This window comes from Haplochromis burtoni, unplaced genomic scaffold, assembly GCF_018398535.1.
Source record: "Haplochromis burtoni strain Fernald_Lab_line unplaced genomic scaffold, NCSU_Asbu1 Contig_307, whole genome shotgun sequence".
Classification (NCBI taxonomy): domain Eukaryota; kingdom Metazoa; phylum Chordata; class Actinopteri; order Cichliformes; family Cichlidae; genus Haplochromis; species Haplochromis burtoni.
Genome location: NW_024582668.1, coordinates 33522 through 55493, shown reverse-complemented (window position 1 = coordinate 55493; position 21972 = coordinate 33522). Strand labels below are relative to the sequence as shown.

Here is a 21972-nt window from a genome sequence, read left to right as displayed (position 1 = left end):
CTGATGAAATTAGCAACGGTCATAGATTTAGTGCTTATTGCATTAAACGGAGATGCTGACTCCGGTTTGATAGGACTCTGTTGTGTTGATAGCCTAATTCCATCAAGTCACTGTTGTGGAAAATTGCCGGTGTTAACACATTTTTTTTTCCCTTACTAGCTTAATTTTGGTTGTGCCCATCTTTCCATTATAAGACCTCTGGCTAGGAAGAGCACCTCAAGTGTTCAGCTCCATTCCAATCTGCTTCTGCTCCACTATTCTTTGTGCAAGGGCATGGTTAAAGGGGGGTTGGGATGGCACCACTGGCTATATGTAAAGTTTTAGCCATTGTGCTGTTTTGAAACCAGCAATACAATTTACTAAATTATGCGGAAGACATGTCTTATACACTGCCTTATTGACTCTGATGAAACCGTAATTTTCAGTCCTAATGGGTGACACATGGACACATTGCCTCACAGCAATAAGGTCCTGGGTTTGAATCCACCATCTGGCTAGAGCCTTTCTATGTGGTTTGCATGGTCTCCCCGTGTTTATATGGGTTCTGTCCGGGTACTGTGAATTCTTCACACAGTCCAAAGACATGCAGTTAGTGGGGTTAGGTTAATTGGCAATTCTAATTGCCCATAGGTGTGAATGGTCGTCTGTCTCTTTTTGTTAGCCCTGCGACACACTGCTGAACTGTCCAGGTGTACCCTACTTCTCCCCCTATCGTAGCTGGTATTGGCCCCGCTCCTCTGTCACTCTGAAAATGATGATGAAATGATGAAAATGAAGTGCAAGGTAATGAATGGATGGGCATAATGATCAGATCTGAAATTAGCAGTTGAGATCATATACTTATTAGGAAACTATTTACTGAGTTCATAAATTAAGTAAACAAGAGGAGACTTTTATTCAATAAGACTTCTTTTTGCATGTTTGGAAGTTGTAGGCACTCAAATCAGACCACGATTAGATTCAGTGAGCTTTTTAAAATGACTCTTTAAAAAAACAAACAAGTGTTGGTGAAGACAGACCGCATCAGTAGGTGCTTGATTAAACGCATCTGTGGATGAAACTGAAAACACCCAAATTTAAGTTTAAAGAGATGCGGCCAAACAGGCTTAACAAGGTTGTCCAGTGTATATTTGTAACAATAACTATATGATTTTGAAACAATATTTATTGATAGAAGATTTGCTAATAGTAGCTCCATAACAATACATTTTTAAGGTGTAAAACACTACATCTGTAATGGACATTTATGTGGTAAAATATATTTTCAGGCTCTGGTGCAGTATACTTTATATTATACACTATACTAATGCAATGCACAAAAACACAGAAAATCCAGCTGTCTTTTTATGTCTTTCTATTTATGTCTTGCAGAATTTACAGGCTTTTATGGTTCTTTGCCTCTGCTTCTGTTGGGTGTAAAACTAACCTGCGTGTCATTTTCACGATGCATGTTAACTCTAGGCAAGATTTAATTAAGCATGTGGCGTCATAAAAGCCACAAAATTTTAAACTCAAGTAAAAGGTCAAAGGTTCTGACCCACAGTGTCATGCAAATGGAATAGATTATGAATGATGTTTTCAGGAAAAAAGTCTCAAACAAAACAAAACACAAAAGTTTGGAAAATTACATTTTTTAAAATCTTGATGAGGTGTTGTTAGTGTGCATTTAGAAGTAAAATCTGTTGGTTTCTTAAATTTTACTGTATTACTCTGTATATCTTTGTGTTCATTTCCATAACAGCTCTGTGTCCCAAAATTAACCTGACTCTTACATAACACCCACATACCCATACCTAGTGTCCCATTCACTTGAGTCCCCTGTCATTGTCACTTAACAGCCAAAGAACATAAATGGAGACAATGAACACACACTCACAAATATTACAATCATGAAATCATGTTTTATTCTCAGTTTGAGGGAGAAAAGGAAACTCGGGACTTGCTCATGCACATATACAGCTCTACATGTTAGAGCACTCACTTGGCATGCTCTTTTCTCTTCAAAGATTTCTATATAATCATGCATACAATGTGAGCATATGGTTATGTGTTGACTTCATACATACACATGCACACATTATGCGCTTGACATTTACACATTCTTCTCATACACTAGGCTAATAAATCTATTGCATGACTGCCTGGAAGCAAATCCACACATAAGGACAGATTTCACACATACAGCTTTCAGAATTATTACCATGCTGGCGTGCTCAATCCCAGAATTAATGAACATGCACGGACACAAACATGCACCAGCTCTCTCCAGTTCACGGTTCGTCATTATCTGGGCAAGCGATTTCACTCAGCAGCATGAAAGGCAAAGAAGGGGAGAATGTAATTTTCTCCTTCAAACATTTGTTCTGCGCACACTGGGTGTGAAGACAAGTGAGCAGAGCTTAGAAGTGCTTACATTTGAATGGTTAATGCTTGTATTCAAGCAGCTGTGAGGGATATCTGGAGGAAAAGATAAACTATTCATTTTTGTGGAATTTGTGCCATTTATAACTTTGCTCTAGTTTAAAGGACCCCCCCCCAAACAAAAACCAACAAAATAACCCCAAAACAAACTGCAATACATTTTATCCTTAAAAAGCCTTACCATAGTATGAACATACTAGATTGCATAAGAGTGCCATATGACAGTGAAGCTGTTCTGTAGCTAGGATATATTTCGCTAGCTGTATGGTGTGAGCATACTAGAAAAAAAGATGGCTCTGGTATAAGACATATGGCCTAACAACAATACTTATATCAGTGGAATAGAGTGCAGAAAAACAAACATTATAAACTGCTTTTCTTGCAGTTAAATAGGGTTTAAAAAATTATTTAAAGGTAGAACGCTGTATTAGCTCTGCTAACTAGCAATGATTAGCATTGTGGCTCTAACTGCTAAATGTGGCATTAGCCACATTTAGCAGTTAGAGCCACAATCTGCAATATAAGGCAGTGCTTGCTTACATACAGACACAATATTAGTTTGAAAAATCACTTCCTCAGACACGACCTAACCTCTTTGTAGGATTTGACATGACTAATGATGTCAGTAACTAAACTTCAGGTTGTTGCATTAACTCAGTATTGATCTGCGTAGTCATTCAATAGCGCTCCGTACATTCACATTCAAAATAAATTTTATCAAACCAAAAATGCCACTTTTCACTGCAGACCGAACTGTAATGAAATCTGCCTTTTAAGTTAAATATATAAAAGTTTTGGCACCATTATGACCAAATCAGCCAATGCTTTTCAGAGTTTCTTAACTGACATGGTTGTTTAAGTACTTTAGCTATGAAGAGCAGTCATAGATATCTCTCCATTTTTGTCTTGTCAGTGAATTCGTGTCATGGCTCATAGAGAGCGGAGAGATCAGTAAACCTGAAGAAGGAGTCAACCTGGGACAAGCCTTACTTGAAAATGGCATCATCCATCATGGTGAGACAAATTAATGTAGTTATTTCTCCAACTCTTTACTCCTCTGTCATCTTCTAATCCTCTATAACGTTTGCATTTTAGAGCTCTGTAGCTCTCCTTGTCATTTTTCCCCCTGTTTGGTCCTTCTCTGTCTTCAGGCCTGTTTCTAATGGCTCCTTTTCTCTGATTCTCACTCTCTTTCTGTAATTGGTTGACTCATTCATATAACTCACAAATCCTCTGTGTTTTATGGTTGTCCCACAACGATCTGAAATTATTGTCTGGTATTGTCTCTTGCCCGAGGGACACTCATAGGTTTACTTACATGAATTATACATTTAGAAATGAAACAAAATACTCACACTCACTTGGACAGACACTATTATAGAGAGTGTGTATGAATACAACTGCTGCTGTTGCTGACAGGGCTCTTGTATGTAAGTGCAGGCCACTGTAAGTATTTCTACATGCCACACTCTCAGGAGAAATCTGCTGAGACCTAGTGTTCATATTCTTTAATACCTGTGAAAAATCCCAAGAAATCCTCCCTCACATTTACCATATAACCATAGAGAGACACAATGATGACATGCTGGGCTCTGTGGAACAGCTGTGAGGCTTTGTGGGTAAATTGAAGAGGTTTGAGCCCTGCAGGCAAAATGTAGGTGTCACAGTTATCCAGTGAAAAGAAATCAGAGAGAGGTAATGTAACAGATTGGGAGACCCACAGGAGTAAAAGTAAATCCATGTATTTTACAGTTCTTATCCAATTAGATGTACATGGTTGGTTTGAGGCACTTCCATCCTCCAGTTTACACCTGAATTTGAGCAATTTTGAGATCTTCTTTTTCCCTCCACAATAATTCAGCCATCATTTTATGTACTTTGAATCCCACAACACTTTACAATGACTGATTTGGTGGTGCATTCCTTTGGTTTTATGAGGGTATTTTAAGTCTAGACTGAGAAAACCAGCAGCTTGTTTGATTCAATGCCAGCTTGTTGTGGTGGAACCAAACTGCCTCTCATTGGCAGATTTCACGGTTAGCTTTGTGACTATCGTCTGTTTCTGTGTGTCAGTCATTTTTCCATTTTCCGTATTGGATTAATTCTAAATAAGTCATTCTGGAACTTTTTTATTAGTGCAAGCTGGGACGTTTTTTTGGGACTGGTATTTGTCTGCTGTTAACGTCATTTATATCACTCCACCCAATGCCCCCAGGAAATATAGTTCTTGCCTATTACCTTTTTTCTGTAATTATAGCAATACTATCAACAGATGCATCAAAAAGTGGCACATCAACATTAAAATCTTAAAGGTCTCTATTCCAATGTCAAAAAGCAGTGTTGCAGTAAATTTGTTGCCGCAGTGCATCACTAGCTCATCATAACTGGTAAACCTCTTCAGCCTATTATGTGTGAATACAGCAATATTAACACTGGCATTGTATTAGATATGTCATCCAGTTACAGTTGAAAATCAGTAGCATATATGTCCATAACCTTAAGTCCATTTTTGAAGAGTAGATATTCGCAAAGGGAATATGTAAAGCAGAGAGTTTTCTTTGGCTTTGATGTTCCACATTTCACAAAAAACACCTATGTTACAAACTCTAAATCATCTGATATTCAGCCTGGAGCAGAGCTGAGGTGACGGTTCCTTCTTTTGCTCTTGTTTTAGTGTCAGACAAACACCAGTTCAAGAATGAGCAGGTGATGTACCGTTTTCGTTATGACGATGGAACCTACAAGGCCCGCAGTGAGATGGAGGACATCATGTCGAAGGTAACGAGAGTTCTGCTTCTGGATCTTTTCATTGGTGCGACAGAACAAAGAGCAACAGGATAACGACAGTTGTAACGAATGAGCTGTAAATGTTTGCAATGGCTTTATATTAACTTTGAGGTAAAATAAGAATTCATTGACTTGTTTAAAGGGTCTGCCTCTGCAGATTTCTTCACTTTCATACCCAACAGCACAGCAAAAGTCAGCTAACATTTCTTTCCTCACATGCTTTTGCATGTTTTCATGGGTTCTCCTTCTCTATTTCAGCTTCCTCCCACAGTCCAAAAACATGCAAGGGTTAGGTTAATCGGTCGTCCTGAATTGGCAGTAGGTCTGAATGTGAGCAAGAATGGTTGTATGTCTCTGTGTGTCACCCCTGTGACCCACAGGCGACCTGTTCAGGGCATTTCTTGCTTCTTGTGACCCTGAACTGGATAAGCAAAAGAAGACGGATGGACAGATTGATAAAAACTCTAAATGATTCTTGCACTGTCATGCTAAAGCTTAAAAAATACAATTCAGACCCACTATCTTCTTCCAGAAATTGAGAAAAAAATCAGCTTTTATTTTCTTTCTGCCGCTTTCATCTACTATCATTACAGCTCGATCCTCTCATCACATGTGGATCCTGCCGTATGGTGCAGTTGGCTGTTGTTCCATAAAAAAAAATATTGTTCCTCCAAAACTGTCCACCTTTGACAAACTTTATACAATATAATTTGGACATTTTACAGTTTTAGATACGCTCCAGATACAATCTCACATCTCTCATAGACGAGTGAGGCAGAAGCTCAACTTGACAAAAACGATGAACCTTTTTTTGGTCTCCATTTGTTCTCAGATCTGACTGTTGTCAGGGTTTGATATAAAAAAACAAACATTTTTTTGTCCTTAATTCATAGCCTTAGGGTAGCTCTTTTCAGTTGTTCTGAAGCCATGTTCATACCTGTTTACCCAAGGCGTGTATGATCTATGAGTCAGCAGCTCCATTTTTCTATCGTTACAGGGCGTCAGGCTTTACTGCCGGCTTCACAGCCTCCACACACCTATCATCAAGTAAGTACCTGCCCTTCTCCCTCTTTTCTTTCTCCTTCTTCATTCTTTATTCTCCGCTCTTAACATCCCTGCTCTCCAGGTGCAAACATGCATATTCATGAAGGGTTCACATTCGCCCCGAGTCACCCTTTCTGTGATGACTGAACAAATGGTATCCCTGCCAGGAATGACAACCCTCAAACCCTTTTCCCTTCCAAACTGGAGTCCAAGCCATCCGTGAGCTGCTGTAGGTTTATGCTTTCAGGATTCAGTTTTTCATGGCTGGAGGCTTATATAAGCATGCTCTTAGAGGATTAAGGAGAGCCACTTACTGTGAGCATTTGTCTCTTTATCTTTACAGTATTGAGCGTTGAACTCTCTATTTCATACACAAATGCTCACACACACAGTCACTTTACCGCTGAGTGCACCTACTTAGAAAACTAATTACTACAGTGTGTAGTATATACATACACATAAACACACACTTTGTTAGCCTCACTATATGTTAATGTACATATGTAGCTAAACTAGGGTCGTTTAAATTATGGTTTACCTACTAATTACATACTAATCCTAAAATAATCCCATAAGGTGGCATGGAGTTATCTCACTTTACAAAAATCTAAATTTAAACAGAAACAGGAACCATGGGAAACTCACAATGTTCCTGTGTGATAAGCCCTCAAGGACACACACTGTACACACATTCTCTCTCTGCTCCTGTCCCTCCTTTCATACTATTCCCTGCTCATCTCTCTATCTTTCCCTCCATCACTCACCCGCTGATTGAAGTGGCCGGAGTTGCCATTGGTGCAAACAAAGAGCCTTTGGTCTGGGGACAAATCCTATTAACATACAAAGGCAATCCTTCTGCCTGCCAGGCACTTATTATGTAAGATGGCCTTGCTTTTTATTTATTTATTTATTTGTTTTTAATTGTAAGCAGACACCATTAATTAAAATGTCTGAGTGATGGATGTGTTGCATTTATGAATAATAAATAATCATAAAACCGTGCCACTGTTTTATTAAACTTTGTCTGGTGACAGAGCCTCCAATGATTTCCTAATGATAGAATGCCTTGGAAAAAAGTAACTACATGATAAAATGCACATAAAACTAATAGAATTAACATCGATGATGTCATGGGTATACTATGTTGTTAAAACAGAAAGTCGCTGATCATAAAACGATACTGGGAAGTTATCCACTTTCACGGTTGTTTCACTGCATTGTCAGCAGTGTCATTTGTGCCCACATCATCATTTAATATATAGGGCGCTTGTTTAATCTGAATATAGTATACTGAGTATGGCTGTTAGTGGCATATGTATCACAGTCTATTTCTGTGATACAACTCGCACAACCGAGAAATTGCACGTCGAAAAACACATCCTCTGTAGCATTTCCTGTTTTACGTTTTACTTGTCGAGCAGGCTGGTGCATTGTGGCTGAGCGAGCTGTGGTTGTTCTCAAATCGTAAGCTTACAGAGTGAGAAGTTAAAGGGACAGCAAGTGCACAGTGCTTGTCTCACGGTCTGTACTGTGAAACCAGGGACTGATCAGCTTGACGTCAAAAAAAGGAAGAATAAAAGATGAATTCCCAAGTTAATGACTGGATCTCATGCAGATGACTTCAGCATAACTGACCACTAGCTGAGTTCAGCATAAGCTAAGCGATGCATCTGAATAGTAACACCAAACACCAATGAGATAGCATGCACAGCTAGGTGTTAAAGCAGCTAACCACAAAGAGGTTTTGCTACACTTGTAACTCTGTTTCTTTTTGTTTTTTTATTAAAGTTTGCACTGAACAATAAAGCTGATCTAATTCAATCTTTTGTTGCTCCTTATAGGGACAGAGACCACCATCTGAAAACCTTTAAATCAGTAGTGCCTGCTAGCAAACTGGTGGACTGGCTACTCTCACAGGTAAAATAAGAAAATATTACACCGATGCACACTCACGTGAATCCACAGAAGCCACCAAGGGTGCATTCAGTAATGATGTCTCTTATTACTGTAAATGAATGAATTGCTGCAGTGCATTGTGGTTGTTGTGTAAAACAACCACAATGCATTGAAATTGAACAGTGAAACGCAACTAGTGGCTCAAAAATGTATTAATTTTAGGGTTGCATTTGGGTAAAAGGTGGATTTTCACTTTTTAGACTTTTGTGACTGTCACATAAACATGTACTGTCAATGCTACCATCCTGAGTTTCCTCCAAAATGTAAATGTGCACCCTTGTCTCAGTACAGACCTTCAGGATGATGTAGCATGTGTTTTCTAGCTATAAGCACTTTTTAATGAAACATTAGAATTCAGAAATTTAGAGTTATCATTATAATTTTGAAAAAGTTGCCTTTTATTATAGGTACGGTTTCAATGCAGTTTTAACATTTTCTACTGTCTTTACTGAAACTGAGGGACAAGTAACCCAGTAGTGTCCTAATCTCTCCCTCTCACTTGTTCTTAGACACATAGATATTAACCTGTGCTGATTAAATTGTACAGTTTTTAATGTCACAAAGTGAAGCAGCATGCTGCATATGAGCAGGTGTAAACACGCATTGTGAATGACCCTGTGTGCGTCATTGACTTGGTTTCCCAGGGAGACTGCTCGAACCGAGAGGATGCCGTGACGCTGGGAGTGGGGCTCTGTAACAGCGGCTTCATGCACCATGGTCAGTTAAACTCACTCTCAAGCACTTTTGACAGATTCTAATCATTCATATTGTTTCGATTTCCCACAGCTTTGGCTTAAATTTGAATAGTGTTGTGTTTGTGGCACTTTCTCTTCAGTTCTTATTCTCTCCCCGGTCTTTCTGTGCTTTTCGATTACATCATCTTTCCCCTTCTCTCAACCCCACAAAAATGTTGTATTGGCCACTCTCTCTTGCATGCCATCATAGGCTTAAAAAAGGGGGCATCCTAAACTTGTATACCCAGTCTAAATTTTTAAAACCTCACTCACCACATTGTAGTTGGAGCTGCTTTGGTCCCAGTCCAGCATGTTGAACATAAACAGTTTTAGGAGTGTAGCCTAACCAGAGTTGTTTGGCTTTGCTACATGGCTGTCTGGGTCACTCCACTGAACCGTGAACGCTGTTTAATGCATAAAATTGAATCTGTCGTCAGCAGACACATGTATTTTGGGTAAAGTGGGAAGCACTTAAAAGAAGTAGTGTGGAAAGGCTGAAGAAGTGACAAGTTAACAGCACTTCCTGGTTTCCTGAAGGATATAGAGAAGTATGCAAGATTGTAATACTTGGACGCACTCTAATCGGGGAGACCTGCAGATTAATTTAAATGTTAAAGTTTTGAATCCTTATCAAAGTCTCTTTAAGACAATTTAACAACAGCTCTGGAGTCTCATGTGCAGTATATGTACATTATAATGTGCATAAATATATACAGGATTATTTTTTTCAGTCCTGCATCTGCCATCTGTAAAAAGTGACTATAGAGTGACTTTTGTTTTTTTGCTTGCTTAGCTTGCACCAGCTTTCACTACCATCTGTTTGAAGTTGTCACCTGTTCTCCTTTTACTCTGCCCTTCTTCGGGGTGAGGAACTCTCTCTTCTCAGCCTGTCTGCCCACCGCGCTTCACAAGTCACTCTCTTTAGTTCTTAGTCAGCACATCTGCTGCTCTTGACCCCGGTTCCTTTTGAACTCCTCTTCTTTTTGTCTCTCTCCATTTTTTAAACTATCCTCACCTTCTTCATTCGTGTCTCTGTTTGACGGTTACGAGGTTGTAAAACACTTCATCCGTGGGATGATAATGGGTAGCAAAGTTAATATAATTAAGCTCACCGTCATGGACACCTGCAAGTATTGTAACTTACAGAGGCCGATAATAATTTACATGACCACACGTTTCCCTCCCACCACAACTCAATCTGCAGCAAGTATAGATCCATAAATCAATACTGAAGCCATAAAAATTATTGTTTGATCATTTATCTTTATCGCCTCTAGAGCAAATTGTCTTGTGGAAATCCATTTTGCACTTTATATCAACACTTTGCATTTAAAGGTGCGGCTGTACCCAGATAAAGCAAAAGAATACTGTGCTGAAAGTGCTTTATCATGTATCATGACATGTTTTCTCAAATTCCTGCATCAGTGCATTGTAGATTCACAAAAATCAGTTTTTAAAAACTCTGTTCCAAAGATCCTTAAAAAATTGATGTTGATTGTTAGATAATGTTGTCAGTTCAGGGTGTTTAAATGATGATTTAGCAGTGTGTGAGTAACTGTGCATGCATTATGTGTGACAGTTTCCGTAGCGGCACTCCCCCACCAGCTGAATAGGAGTAAAAGTCTTATATGGCCACAGCCTATGTGAGTCAGAGGAAATAACTCACATTTGTGCTTCGTTTTAGTTGGTGCAAGGCCAGTCTGAGTAGGTGTGACCTCACCTGTGTGTGTGTGTGTGTGTGTGTGTGTAATGAGTTTGTGAACACTTTTGTTGCTCATCAAATCTCTGAGCAGCTGGGTACCTTTGGCCCTCGGTGTTGCCCGTACAAGCCTCATTTTACAGTGGCCTCAGAGAGTCATGCATCTGCACAGACACGGCAGATTAGGTAACATCCTCGGATGCATTTTTTGTGTCAGGGAAATGTTTGTGCCTCATGTCACAAATTCCAAATCCTCCTAAGACGCAAACCAGATGGACTTTTTCTTTGGTCTGTTTCTCTGGAAACAGACGTGACAGAACGCATCGTGACTTTTTAGTGCAAACTTCAAAAAGCTGCGGCAAGGCAATGCAGTTAAAAGACATACTGTACGGTACAATAGTGTGTGTCCTGTAATTGTAGCCGTGCTTACTGATGTGCACTTGGGCTTCAGCTTAATGACTTAACTGCTGTTAGTACTGCATAATTATTGAGACAGAATAAGTTAGCCTCTCCCTTTAATTCTGTTGCCTCAGGCCTGTAACAAAATAAAAATAAAGGGAGATCTTTCAAAACATTGAAAAAGAAAAGTTTTGGGTATTTTCTTCACAATTACTGTGATTGGACAAAGCGACCATAATATGGTTCTCACCTGTTTGCAGTGCCCCATGTGTTGAAGTGAACCTCAGTACATCGGTGGGATTTACACACACACACACACACACACACACACACACACACACAATTCCTTGTGTCCTCCTGAGAGTCTTCCCAACCTTGGTTTGGAAGACTTGTGTTGGCTGCAGTCCAGATGTGGTCTTGCTCCAGATGCTCTCACTAAAATCATCAGCTAATGAGCTAATTAACTGTTAGCTTGTTTGTGTAGAAGACTCCCAAAGATGAAAGCTTCTATAAACACATGTATCTTTCTAGATTTTTTTTTTTTGGAAGTTGGGTCAAAGCTTTATTTAAAAAAAAGCCTTTTTTTAATCTTTCTGCTCTTTTACTTTTCACTGATCTTGCAAGACCGATACTGTGACATTCTGCTATTTCTCTTTGTTATCTCCTATGGCTGCATTCTGCACACATTTACCACATTTTTTGTGTTTTTAAAAAAACATTTACTTCAGTTTTGGAGAAGAGCGAGTTTAAAGACGAGTCCCAGTTCTTCCGTTTCTACGCGGACGAGGAAACCGAGGGGACCGGCACCAAGAGCAAGCAGCTCCAGCGAAATGACTTCAAACTCATTGAAAACATCTTAGTCAAATCCCTTGTGGTGAGCAACACTCATATACACACTTTCACATTCTCCCACATCTATACATGGATACGCAGATATTGCCAGAATCTGGGAAAAAAAACCACTTCTAGCATCGTCATTTTCCCACGAGAAAAATGTGCTAATAATTAAAAGGTTTGCGAACATCATTCCGATGCTATAAACATGGCACAAAGATGTTTTGATTACCTTGCACAGCATTAACCACCCCAAAGACAAAACAAAAGCATGATGGGAAACAATGAGCCACTGTACTGTAGACTGATGCAAAAATAACAAAAACAAGGTTTTTCAAGTTATCCTGTTACGCTGTCGGGCATAAACATGCATTTTGACTGTAGAACCCTGCATACATATATACCTGTGTGCCTTCTTCTGATCTACACATCTAACTTTTATTAACACCACTATACACAGCCCGAGTAGCTTTGATGACAACAAGCACATTTGAAATCGCTCTGATCACTATGCATCTGAGTGTTTTGCTCTGAATATAATTGTAATGTAATCAGCTGTATCGGCCGGGATGAATCTCTGTTGCGCTGCTGCTGATACAAAAGATAACTGTGAGAGATGACTGAAACGAACGGCAGCCGATGAATATTCTTGAAATACATTTGAAAATGTGAGCTGATGATTGATGACTGTAGTGCAGTTAAAAGCAGGACAAGACCTTTTCCTTCTGTAGTGCTTGATCTGCTTTAAAGACCTTTTAAGATGCGTCAGTCAACATTGTGTAGCCATTTCTTTTTTTAGCAGCAGAAAAAGGTAAGATTCAAATAAACAGTAACTTAGTTTCAACTCTTATAAGGTGTAATTTGCAGCAAACATGTCCATAATCACTCCAGAACTGAGCGTCCAGTTTAACACTATTAAATATTCTTGGTAGGAAGAGGAGGGGCTGCTTAGGGGAATATGGTATGTGCACTGCCCAGATATTGGGTCACTTAGGTTTTCACTTGCAATCACATCTGTGGCGTGACTCCTGTTAATATCATTATCCTACAATAAAAGCACATAATATTTTTTTACACATACAGTAAAAGTCAGTCTGCACAACACTGGGTCAAGTGTTCGGGGGTTTCCACAAACTCACACAGAAAGTCAACTGTTTATTTGAGTCCATTATCTTCAGGGAAACCTAGAAGCATCATCAGCATCCCTTTTCATATCATAGTGAGAAGTAGGCACGCCATCTGGCTTTCCACAAGAAGGGGAAAAGGCCCTTTTCCTTGATTAGCGGAACTAATCCCCCCCAATGCCTATTATTGAAGTGAAGTGCAGGAACTCTTTATTTTCCACGGTCATCTCCTCTGATATAACAGCAGAGATCCCCATCTTATCAGGACTGTGCAGCAGGAAGATGGCCCCAGCAGCTTAACTAATGGACGCCGCTAATGTGTTTGGTGACGACAGCGTTTAACTTTAAGCCTCAACCCCAAGTGGGAATACAATATGGAGAGCAGAGAGCAACATCAGGCAAAGGCACCTGAGACGGAATGAAAGTCACAAATGGCTAATGAAACTGTGATTATGTGTGAATAGTTTGCATGTGAGACCACCCAGAAAAAGTGCCGTAAATCACCTTTTTTTTTTTCTTTAAAGCTTCAGTGATTTCTCAGACAAACCAGGTCACTGCCATGAAGACAAGTTGCCGTTTTATAGCCAGAGCCTACAGTTGCACAGAATTACAGCAGCAGAACCAAGGGAGACAGAAAGATGATGAATATGTGTGCATCTAAAATTATTTTCCTGTTTGCTTACTTGTGATACTAAATCAGTTCAAGACATTTTAAGCCTGACAGTCAGCGGTGAAAATGTGGAAGTAATTAGTCGATTTTCTCTGTGCTAGATTCACCCCGAGGAGGAAGGCTACGGCTTTGAGATTGAGGAGAAGAACAAGGCCATCGTTGTGAAATCTGTCACCAGGGGCTCACACGCTGAGGTAAACACACACACACACACACTTCTTCCAGCCTCGGGGTGTCAGTTCCACTAGGTAATGGCTGTCTACTCTCCGGACGGCTGCTGTCACTCTGTCTCTCTCCCTTTTTCGAGAACTCTGCTCTGATTGGCTGCAGAGCCATTTGCAGATATATTTTTATGTTTAGGAGGGAGCAGCTTCCATATTGGTATTTGTCCCGTCCGTGCCATTGTGTCAGCCTTCACTGATGATGGGGAGGGGAATAACAGTGACAGCTCAATGGCTATAATACAAGATGGACGAGCCAATGTTTTCCTGTCTTATTGATCATTCATCCTCTTTTTATGTCCTCTTACTCGCCTTAGACAGGTGACATACTTTACTTCTGGCCTGTCCGTCTCACAGCCCAGCCTGTATACTGTTAATCGTTGCAATGTTGTCATGAACACACATGATGGTGCCCTGGTTGTTTTTCCTCCACAGCCTGACTATAACTGTCATGCTCCCCACTATTTCCACATTTGTATCCTCATTTCTCCCGTGCCCCTGTGCTGCTCTGCAGCTCTCGATAATCTTCATTTTTATGCACTGCCCAACTACCACACTAAACCTTTGCTTCTCTGTTCCTTATTACTCCTTTTTTCCTTAATTTCGAACCCCCTCTCACTCTATTATTCATTCCCCCGTGCCCTCCACCCCCCACAGTGGGGCGAGGATTGCTAGTTGTGACACAGCCCGTGTGCCAGCGCAGTGAATGAAGCTCAGCTGATTCCCATGGGGCTGTGAAAAGGGCTGAGAGGCACACACTCACACACTGAGCTCTTTCACTATATGATACTATTATAGAAAGTCACGTGCAGACTGGCACCCATGCTGTGTAATCACACACACATATACATGCACCCCTCTGCATTCAAATAGCTCTGGCTCCTCCCAGTCGTTCCTACATCCACGCTGGGCCTTCAAACAGAGTCGAGGCCTGGCTTAACCAAGGCCATCCCACCGGATCTTTGCCCAGGACACTGGACTCACACAGTGAGTGCACAGAGGCTGTATTCTTCTCACAACGTGACTGAAGATGACTGCATTTAAATGCATGCTGCAGGCTGATTTGCTGTATGTCTGTCATTTGTAAAGAGATTTCAGAAGCTGAAATCCGACTGAAAAGCTTGAAAATGTTTGTTTCTTTGGGAGCAGGTATACTGGTTTGTGCAGCTGCAACGCGCCGTGACTGAAGAGATTGTATATTAGCTAAAGGAATCTGGCAAGATCCGACAAAGCATCAGAGGTCGCAGGCAGAGCAACTGGCAACATTTGGAAAAAAATTATAAAGTGACGCCCTTCAGTCTGGAAGTGCGTGCAAATCTAACACAAAGCAAGCATGACACTCAGGTCTAGCAATCATGCATTTTTATCATATCCAGTGGCCAATCTTTATACGCACTCACTGCATACAACTTCAGTCAAATGCTGGAAAATACACGACAAGACAGAACAGGCTGTGGGAATTTGGAGCAGCAAACAATGCTTTTCGTCTTATCGCTTGTTTGTTTGTTTTCTTCTTTGCTCCTTGGAGGCACATTATCATATACCAGCACTTGATTGTGAGTAATTCACGTTAGACAGGGGAATTGTACACAGTCTCTGTCTCACTCCGGTACTTGCTCGTAATTTTAAATTGAATTGCAGTCCCCCGACCTGAAACTCTTACTGTGCGGATGTTGCCTTTGGGAGGGGGTTCAGGCTGAAGCAAGCTGCCACCTATAAATAACCACATTCTGTCTCCTGTCTGTCCGTCTGTCCGTGCAGATGGCTGGCCTGCAGGTGGGCAGGAAGATCTACACCATCAACGAGGACCTGCTTTTCCTCAGGCCTTTCTCGGAGGTTGAAACCATGATTAGCCAGTCCTTCTGCATACGACGCTCCCTGCGGCTGCTGGTTGGCACCAAGGCCAAGGAGTGAGGGCTCATGCATATGTGCTGAAATACACAATGTCCACTCATATAGACCGCACTGGTCTGATTGGTATTTTCTTTTTCTTTTTTTCCAGGATCGTAAAAATCCCTGACAACCCAGACAGTCTCTCCTTCAGACTGAGTGGCTCTGTTCCTCCTCATGTCCACGCTGTGAGGAAAGGTAACTGACTTCTGTAGCCACAACAATCAGCAGAAATATGCATTTTTTTCAGAGATAGCAGAAGAATTTCATTATTACTCCTTCTGTCATGAACACTCAGAGAATAACACGTAGGACGAAAGCACGGTACCAGAGTTTAATAAGTAGGCTACAATTTTTTTTATTACCCCAGATCGAAAATGTAATTTATAACAGCGTTGCTGTATCGTTAATATATGGTTTCTGTCACATGGCGAAATGGCAGAAATAGTGTGCAGTTTTGTATTTAAAGGTAAAATAAGACCGTGGCTTTGTACGTGTAATGGAAAAATAATCAGTTGAGCACTTTACAGCTCCCGGGGAAGTGTAGTTAAATTATTATTTCTTGAATGTAGTTATAAGTGACCCATATTTTGCTTATGAGCCAACAGTGGAGATCCGTGAACAGATTTGTAAGATGTTGACCTTGTTATTTCTGCACCAGTGCCAGTAAATGCATTAAAAGTGTTTACGGTGTCAGAAAGACAAATAATTCCGAGGGAATTCAAAGGAAAGATGAGGTAACCCTAGCCTCTAACCACCTGTTACATTCTGCTCTTAGTGAGCCTCTATTAGGTTTTTATGGCCACCTGTCAGCCAGACAGCCCACGGTCAGGGTTCAAACCCTTAATAGAGCAAACTACTTTTCAAACACACACAATGTTCTGTGATCACAGCTAAAACTGTAATGGGTAACTGAAAAGACAGCTACTTCTGTTTCCCCTTTTCGTTTCTCCTACTTTTCTTTAAGACCTCCTTACTATACAGCCTGTTTGTCGGTTTCTAAATAGAAAAATCAGCAGTGTGTTTAGAAGTTAAATGAGGGATGAATCCCAATTTGTAACCTAGCAGCAGTAAGGCGAGGATACACACATGCACCCTAATAAAAAAAGACCAGCCAAGAAATTTGGTCCCTTGGTTTTATTGTCTTTCCTCCACTTTCTCTCCCTCTTAAACCCACCTCCTCCTTCTTCCCTACATGTTCCTTTTCTCACTTTCCTAACATCCTCAATTACTTAGGACTCAGTATGACGTATGTTTCATTTGAATTCAGTGGCTAGTAATTTTTACCCCATTGTTTTTAAATGACTTTCTCTGGGAGATTTTCATTCATGGGTCAAGTAGTCTCCTTAATGTGGTTACTGCTGGCACCCTGGGTGGAAATGATGCCATTGCTGGTATTTTTAGATTGGGCAGGAAGGTTAATCGAGGTGTTGATTGGACTTCCAGGCTGTAAAGCCATTAGTAGCTTGAGACAGCATGTTATAGCACTCCACAGAGTGATTTCCCATTTTCCTGTAGAAACAATAGAGGAAATGTTTTGTTGAGAACTGTGGGAATTGAATCCAAAAGTAAATTTTTTTTAATGAGTTCACTATGTTATGCTTAATTCAGTCATCCTGAAGATGTTTCCCAGTTTATGTGTGGTGTTGTAAATGGTTTTTGCCTTTGTGCGAACTCATGATCCTGTGTGGAAATATTACAGGCTGGGAGGCAGCAGCGTCTGGTCTTCAGCCGGGCCAGGTCGTCCTGAAAGTCAATGGCAACAGTGTCAATCACAGCGACTACCAAGAGGTCCTGGAGCATTTCACAGCCCAGCGCACTCACCAAGAACCTCTCCAAGCGGTGAGCTAACACAGGCCAACAAAAAACAAACTATTCTGTAACATTAGAGCAGGTTTTCTAGCGTTAAGTCTCTTCTATTTAGCCCATATTATAATTGAAAGTTAAATCCCAACAAACCACATCATCCTGCTCAGTACGGTGCATGGTGTTCTGTGAGGTTTTACAGTCCTTGTGTGTTGTTATGGCTCTAACTGTAAGGGAAATCCCTGAGCGCTTTATTTAGCAGACAGTAAACCAAGTAATGCCACAAGACAGCATGAATAGTGTCAGTGGTAGTTTTGGAAGTTAATATGTCAGATCATTTACTAATGGGGGAAAGCTCAATAAAAACCACATTTGACAAGCTAACAGCCCAAAGAATAGAGGTCAGCCAGACATTCCTGAGATGGTTCAGAAAAACAGCATTTGCATTAGTTGACTGTTTGCTCATTTCATCTGCATTTTTGGCTGGAATGGTAGGTTTCTTAGTGAGATCCAAAGTGAATTACAAGCTGTCACTATGTCGCTACAGGTTATATAACTCAAAATACACTCCTGCCTGGAGTGAAACAGTATCCACAGTGTTCATTCAGCCCCACTGCCAAAACTGCATGAGTTAAATTCTTTATTAAAGTAACATTAGTGAATTGTTTTGGGGTTGTTGTTTTTTTTTTTTTTTCAAACTGAGCCATGACTAAATAACAAGTGTTTATACTGAATACTAGATGGCCAATGTCAAAACTACAAACTCCTCTTTGGTTGTTTTGACATTCCTGCAGAAGCAACTCATGTCTCTAGGCAGTATTTCAAAAGGCTGCAGACAGAGCAGAGCAAGGTGTCCTCCATACGATGTTTTGTTTTGTTTTGTCTTATTTTATTTAGCTGATCATTTAACCAGTTTGTTGCCGGTGGTTGAGTGCATTGCATTGTTCATTTAGGTGGAATCAGTCTTTATTGCATTGTCAGGGTAAAAGCTTCTCTATCCATACTTTAGCTTCTTCCCTCTAAAATACGTGTCTAAAGCCCTCTCATATTTACACATCTTGATGTTGATGTTTCTGTTTTTCATCATGTTCTCATCCACATTAAAATTCCAACAAATAGTCTACCAAACACTGCAGCCATGCTGACGGCTGGTAAAACTAATATCGGATGGGTCTGTCTAGATGAACTGGTGAGAGAGAGGGGGCCCAGACAGCAGGCGCCCCGGCGACTGATTTTTTTTGAGCTTTAATCTTCTTCCCACAGTGTCACTGGGTGTATCGAGCATTCGAGGATGTGGAAGAGCTACAAAGAGAGAGGGGTGCAGATGAGGAGGAGGACAGCCCTTTCAAGCCTTACCCAGTGGAGAATGGCTCTGACCACGAAGAGGACAAAAGCACCAATGGAACAGGTGAAACGTGTTGCTGTGAAATTGTTTGCAGTCTTTTGTTTTGCCTGGATTTAAAGTTTTATCAGTGTGTATGTCTTTGATTTCTGTATGAAGCTTTCAATCCCCAATTCCTTTGCGGTTTTTCCGCTCATGTCAGCTAGTTTCATTTCAGTCAGCAAAATGTATCTGAGCGAAATTAGTGCTGCTTTGGCAGCTTTTTGCCTTGTGTGTGAATCCAGATTGATTGCAGGCTTCATGCTAAAAACATGTGACCCTGCCAAAAACATTACATCAAAACATTATGTTCCATCTACAATGCTTTTTTGTTTTTTGTTTTTTTCATTTGACTTCTGACTTGGGTCATATTCACCGTGCCGCTAAAAGTGGCTTCAGCAGTAGGTAATTTGCTCTGGATATAGAAAATTCGCAGTTTGAAAATGACACTTCCGCACGCTACAGTCATAGGATGCCATTAAGTAATATTCAGTGTACACTTAGTGGCCAATTTTCCCACAGTGCTGGCAGGGTAAGCACACTTGACAGATGTGCAGCACACTGTGTACCTTTACATGTGTCATTACTAAAATGACTTAAAATGATATTGTGTTTTTTCCTCAGAGATTTTTATACGCACTACATTTTTGTTTTTTCATGATTTTGAAGTGATTTGAGGTTTTTTTTTAAACATGCACATATCATTTGATTTTTTCGGTTATTGTATTTTAGTTGGTTATTTACTTTGAATGTATGTCAAGTATTTAATTGAAATCTGTGATCCACAGACTGCAAGCTGGGCAGACTCTCCCTGTGTGATCTGCCTCTGGTCAGTCTGACAGTTGATAACGTCCACTTGGAGCATGGCGTGGTGTATGAATATGTGAGCACTGCTGGCATCAAGAGCCACGTCCTGGAGAAGACAGTGGAACCCAAAGGCTGCTTCAGCCTCACTGCGAAAGTGAGTTTTGTCAAGATGAGAAGTTTGTTCAGCTAAAGCCTGAACAAACTATGCATTGCTATGCAACTATGCAAAAAACTATGCAAAATATGCATTTATTGTTAGACTGGTGGATAGTCATGCTAAATATTGCTTAAGTTTCAAACAGTAAAGTCAGCTTATTATTTTGTTTTTGCTTCTGGTTTCACTTACTGGAACTGGAAAGCAGAAAGTTTAGCTGAGGTAAAACTCAGCTGCCTTATTTCGCTGCTACAGCTAGAAATGCTAATTTGCCAGTGATTGAAATGGACTAAATCGGGTTCCTAAACTGTTATTGTCAAGGTGATCCATCCTCAGCAATTGTTCTTGTCTTTACAGATCCTGGAGGCGTTTTCTGGCGATGACAGCCGCTTCGTTCATAACTGCAGCCAGCTCATCTACCAGAACGACCGAGTCGTTACCATGCCTCAGTACGAGTTCAGACAAATCTGCGACACCAAGCTGGAGAATATCAGGAGGCGTATCAGCAGCTATCAGCAGGTATTGAGACATTCTTGTGTTTTCCCTTGAGCATAGATGTGAACACAGGAATGTTCCGGTATTCAGTCATATTAGTTTACTAAACACACTTTATTTTGTGACATGTGACTAAACGGTTCAGTGGAACATCCTTTTCTATAGCAATAAATTCACATTTTTGCTCCCCCCAAAAAAGACATGGCAATTTTTTTTTTACACTACTCCTATTGCATTAAATGCGTTTTGAGCAGCTTGGTGAAAGTGTGTTAAGAGTCTCACAAAATGCTTTTTCAAGACAGTTGTGTTTGTCGTGTAGACCACATGCCACTACCTGGTAAACACATTTTGATATTTGTCTTATTTTTTCCTGACATATTACACAGACTGTAAAAGAAATCATATAAAATCCAAACCCATTGAATTATTAAAAATAGCATCGCATCTAAGAAACATCCAGGAGCTTCATTCTGATAAGAAAGCTAATATCTACAATAATTAAATGCAAACTTTAATTAACTCAGTCGCTCACATACCAGAACCCTTATCAGAAGCTTTACGATATCATGAAGATGCAACAGTTGTAGTCATATCATTTTTTAATTCACTAAACTCATTACCTTCTTCTTCATGGCTTCTCCCATTTTGTTTCTCTTTTTCACACAGTTTGCTCTGGAACTGAGGAACAAGGTGTGGCCCTCTGTCAGGCAGGCTGGGGTTCGCCCTCACCCACTGGGCTGCATGGACTTTGTTCCCACCAACTGCCACATCAACTTGATGCAGGTCTCCTACCCCAAAAGCACTACCTCTGCCGGCAGGACTTTCAGCATCCGTTTTGGTCGTAAAAACTCCATCTTTGGCCTGGACCCCGACCAAGGTAGGAGCTGCGCACAGTCCTCTAACCAAGAAGATTAGAACAATCTCAACAGTGTCACATTTTCACTGTTGAGTGAAAACAGTGAAAACTGCAAAATAAGAGTTGCAGGGATTTATCCCTCTCATGGTAATATAGCTCACTAGCTCAGTGATCATTTTGATGCTTTGATGCATTTGATGCTGTGACTGGACCAACCCCAGCCTCCCAGTGTAATCAAAAAGGCCCAACAAGGATTCTCATGGTAAAATTAGATGAGTAGGTTGCTATTAAGACTCCATTAGCCCTCGGCCATTATATTCAAGTTACTGACATGAGAAGTGAGTGAATGATATAGGAAAAGACCTCAGTGCAGAGCAGGAATGTGTTCACTCTGTGGTGCGTTAGAGGTCACAGAGCAGAGGAAAAAAGTGAGAGATTTAGTTGAAATGGAAAGTAGAAGATGCTCAAGGAGAGAATAAAGTTTGGAAATACTTTTAAAATTTGATTTTCAATAGGAATTTTAGAGGTTAACATGTGAACTTCTACTCTCAGCAAAGATGAAAAGGCAGTACAGCTGTCTAGACAGCAGACAGTCAGCATTGTTCCAAGATGCTCGGCCCCATCTTTCCTCTGAACACCAGCTGCCGGTCAGACATCTGCCAAGCACTTGTACTGATGAGATGTTGCTGTGGCT

At 40.5% G+C, this 21972-nt stretch overlaps 1 protein-coding gene across 2 annotated transcripts in view; it reads left to right on the top strand.

Annotated features, from left to right (window-relative positions):
* The window catches only part of prex1 (phosphatidylinositol-3,4,5-trisphosphate-dependent Rac exchange factor 1), a 78701-nt gene that overhangs the window by 37812 nt on the left and 18917 nt on the right, over positions 1-21972 (top strand). For both annotated transcript variants that reach the window (XM_042228140.1, XM_042228141.1), the window contains exons 11-24: positions 3335-3435; positions 5096-5199; positions 6206-6255; positions 8094-8169; positions 8853-8925; positions 11769-11914; positions 13770-13862; positions 15651-15799; positions 15892-15977; positions 17482-17621; positions 18849-18993; positions 19755-19927; positions 20285-20446; positions 21089-21299. In XM_042228140.1, coding sequence (XP_042084074.1) covers positions 3335-3435; positions 5096-5199; positions 6206-6255; positions 8094-8169; positions 8853-8925; positions 11769-11914; positions 13770-13862; positions 15651-15799; positions 15892-15977; positions 17482-17621; positions 18849-18993; positions 19755-19927; positions 20285-20446; positions 21089-21299 — 1709 coding nt within the window. The remainder of the gene's footprint in view (positions 1-3334; positions 3436-5095; positions 5200-6205; positions 6256-8093; positions 8170-8852; positions 8926-11768; positions 11915-13769; positions 13863-15650; positions 15800-15891; positions 15978-17481; positions 17622-18848; positions 18994-19754; positions 19928-20284; positions 20447-21088; positions 21300-21972) is intronic.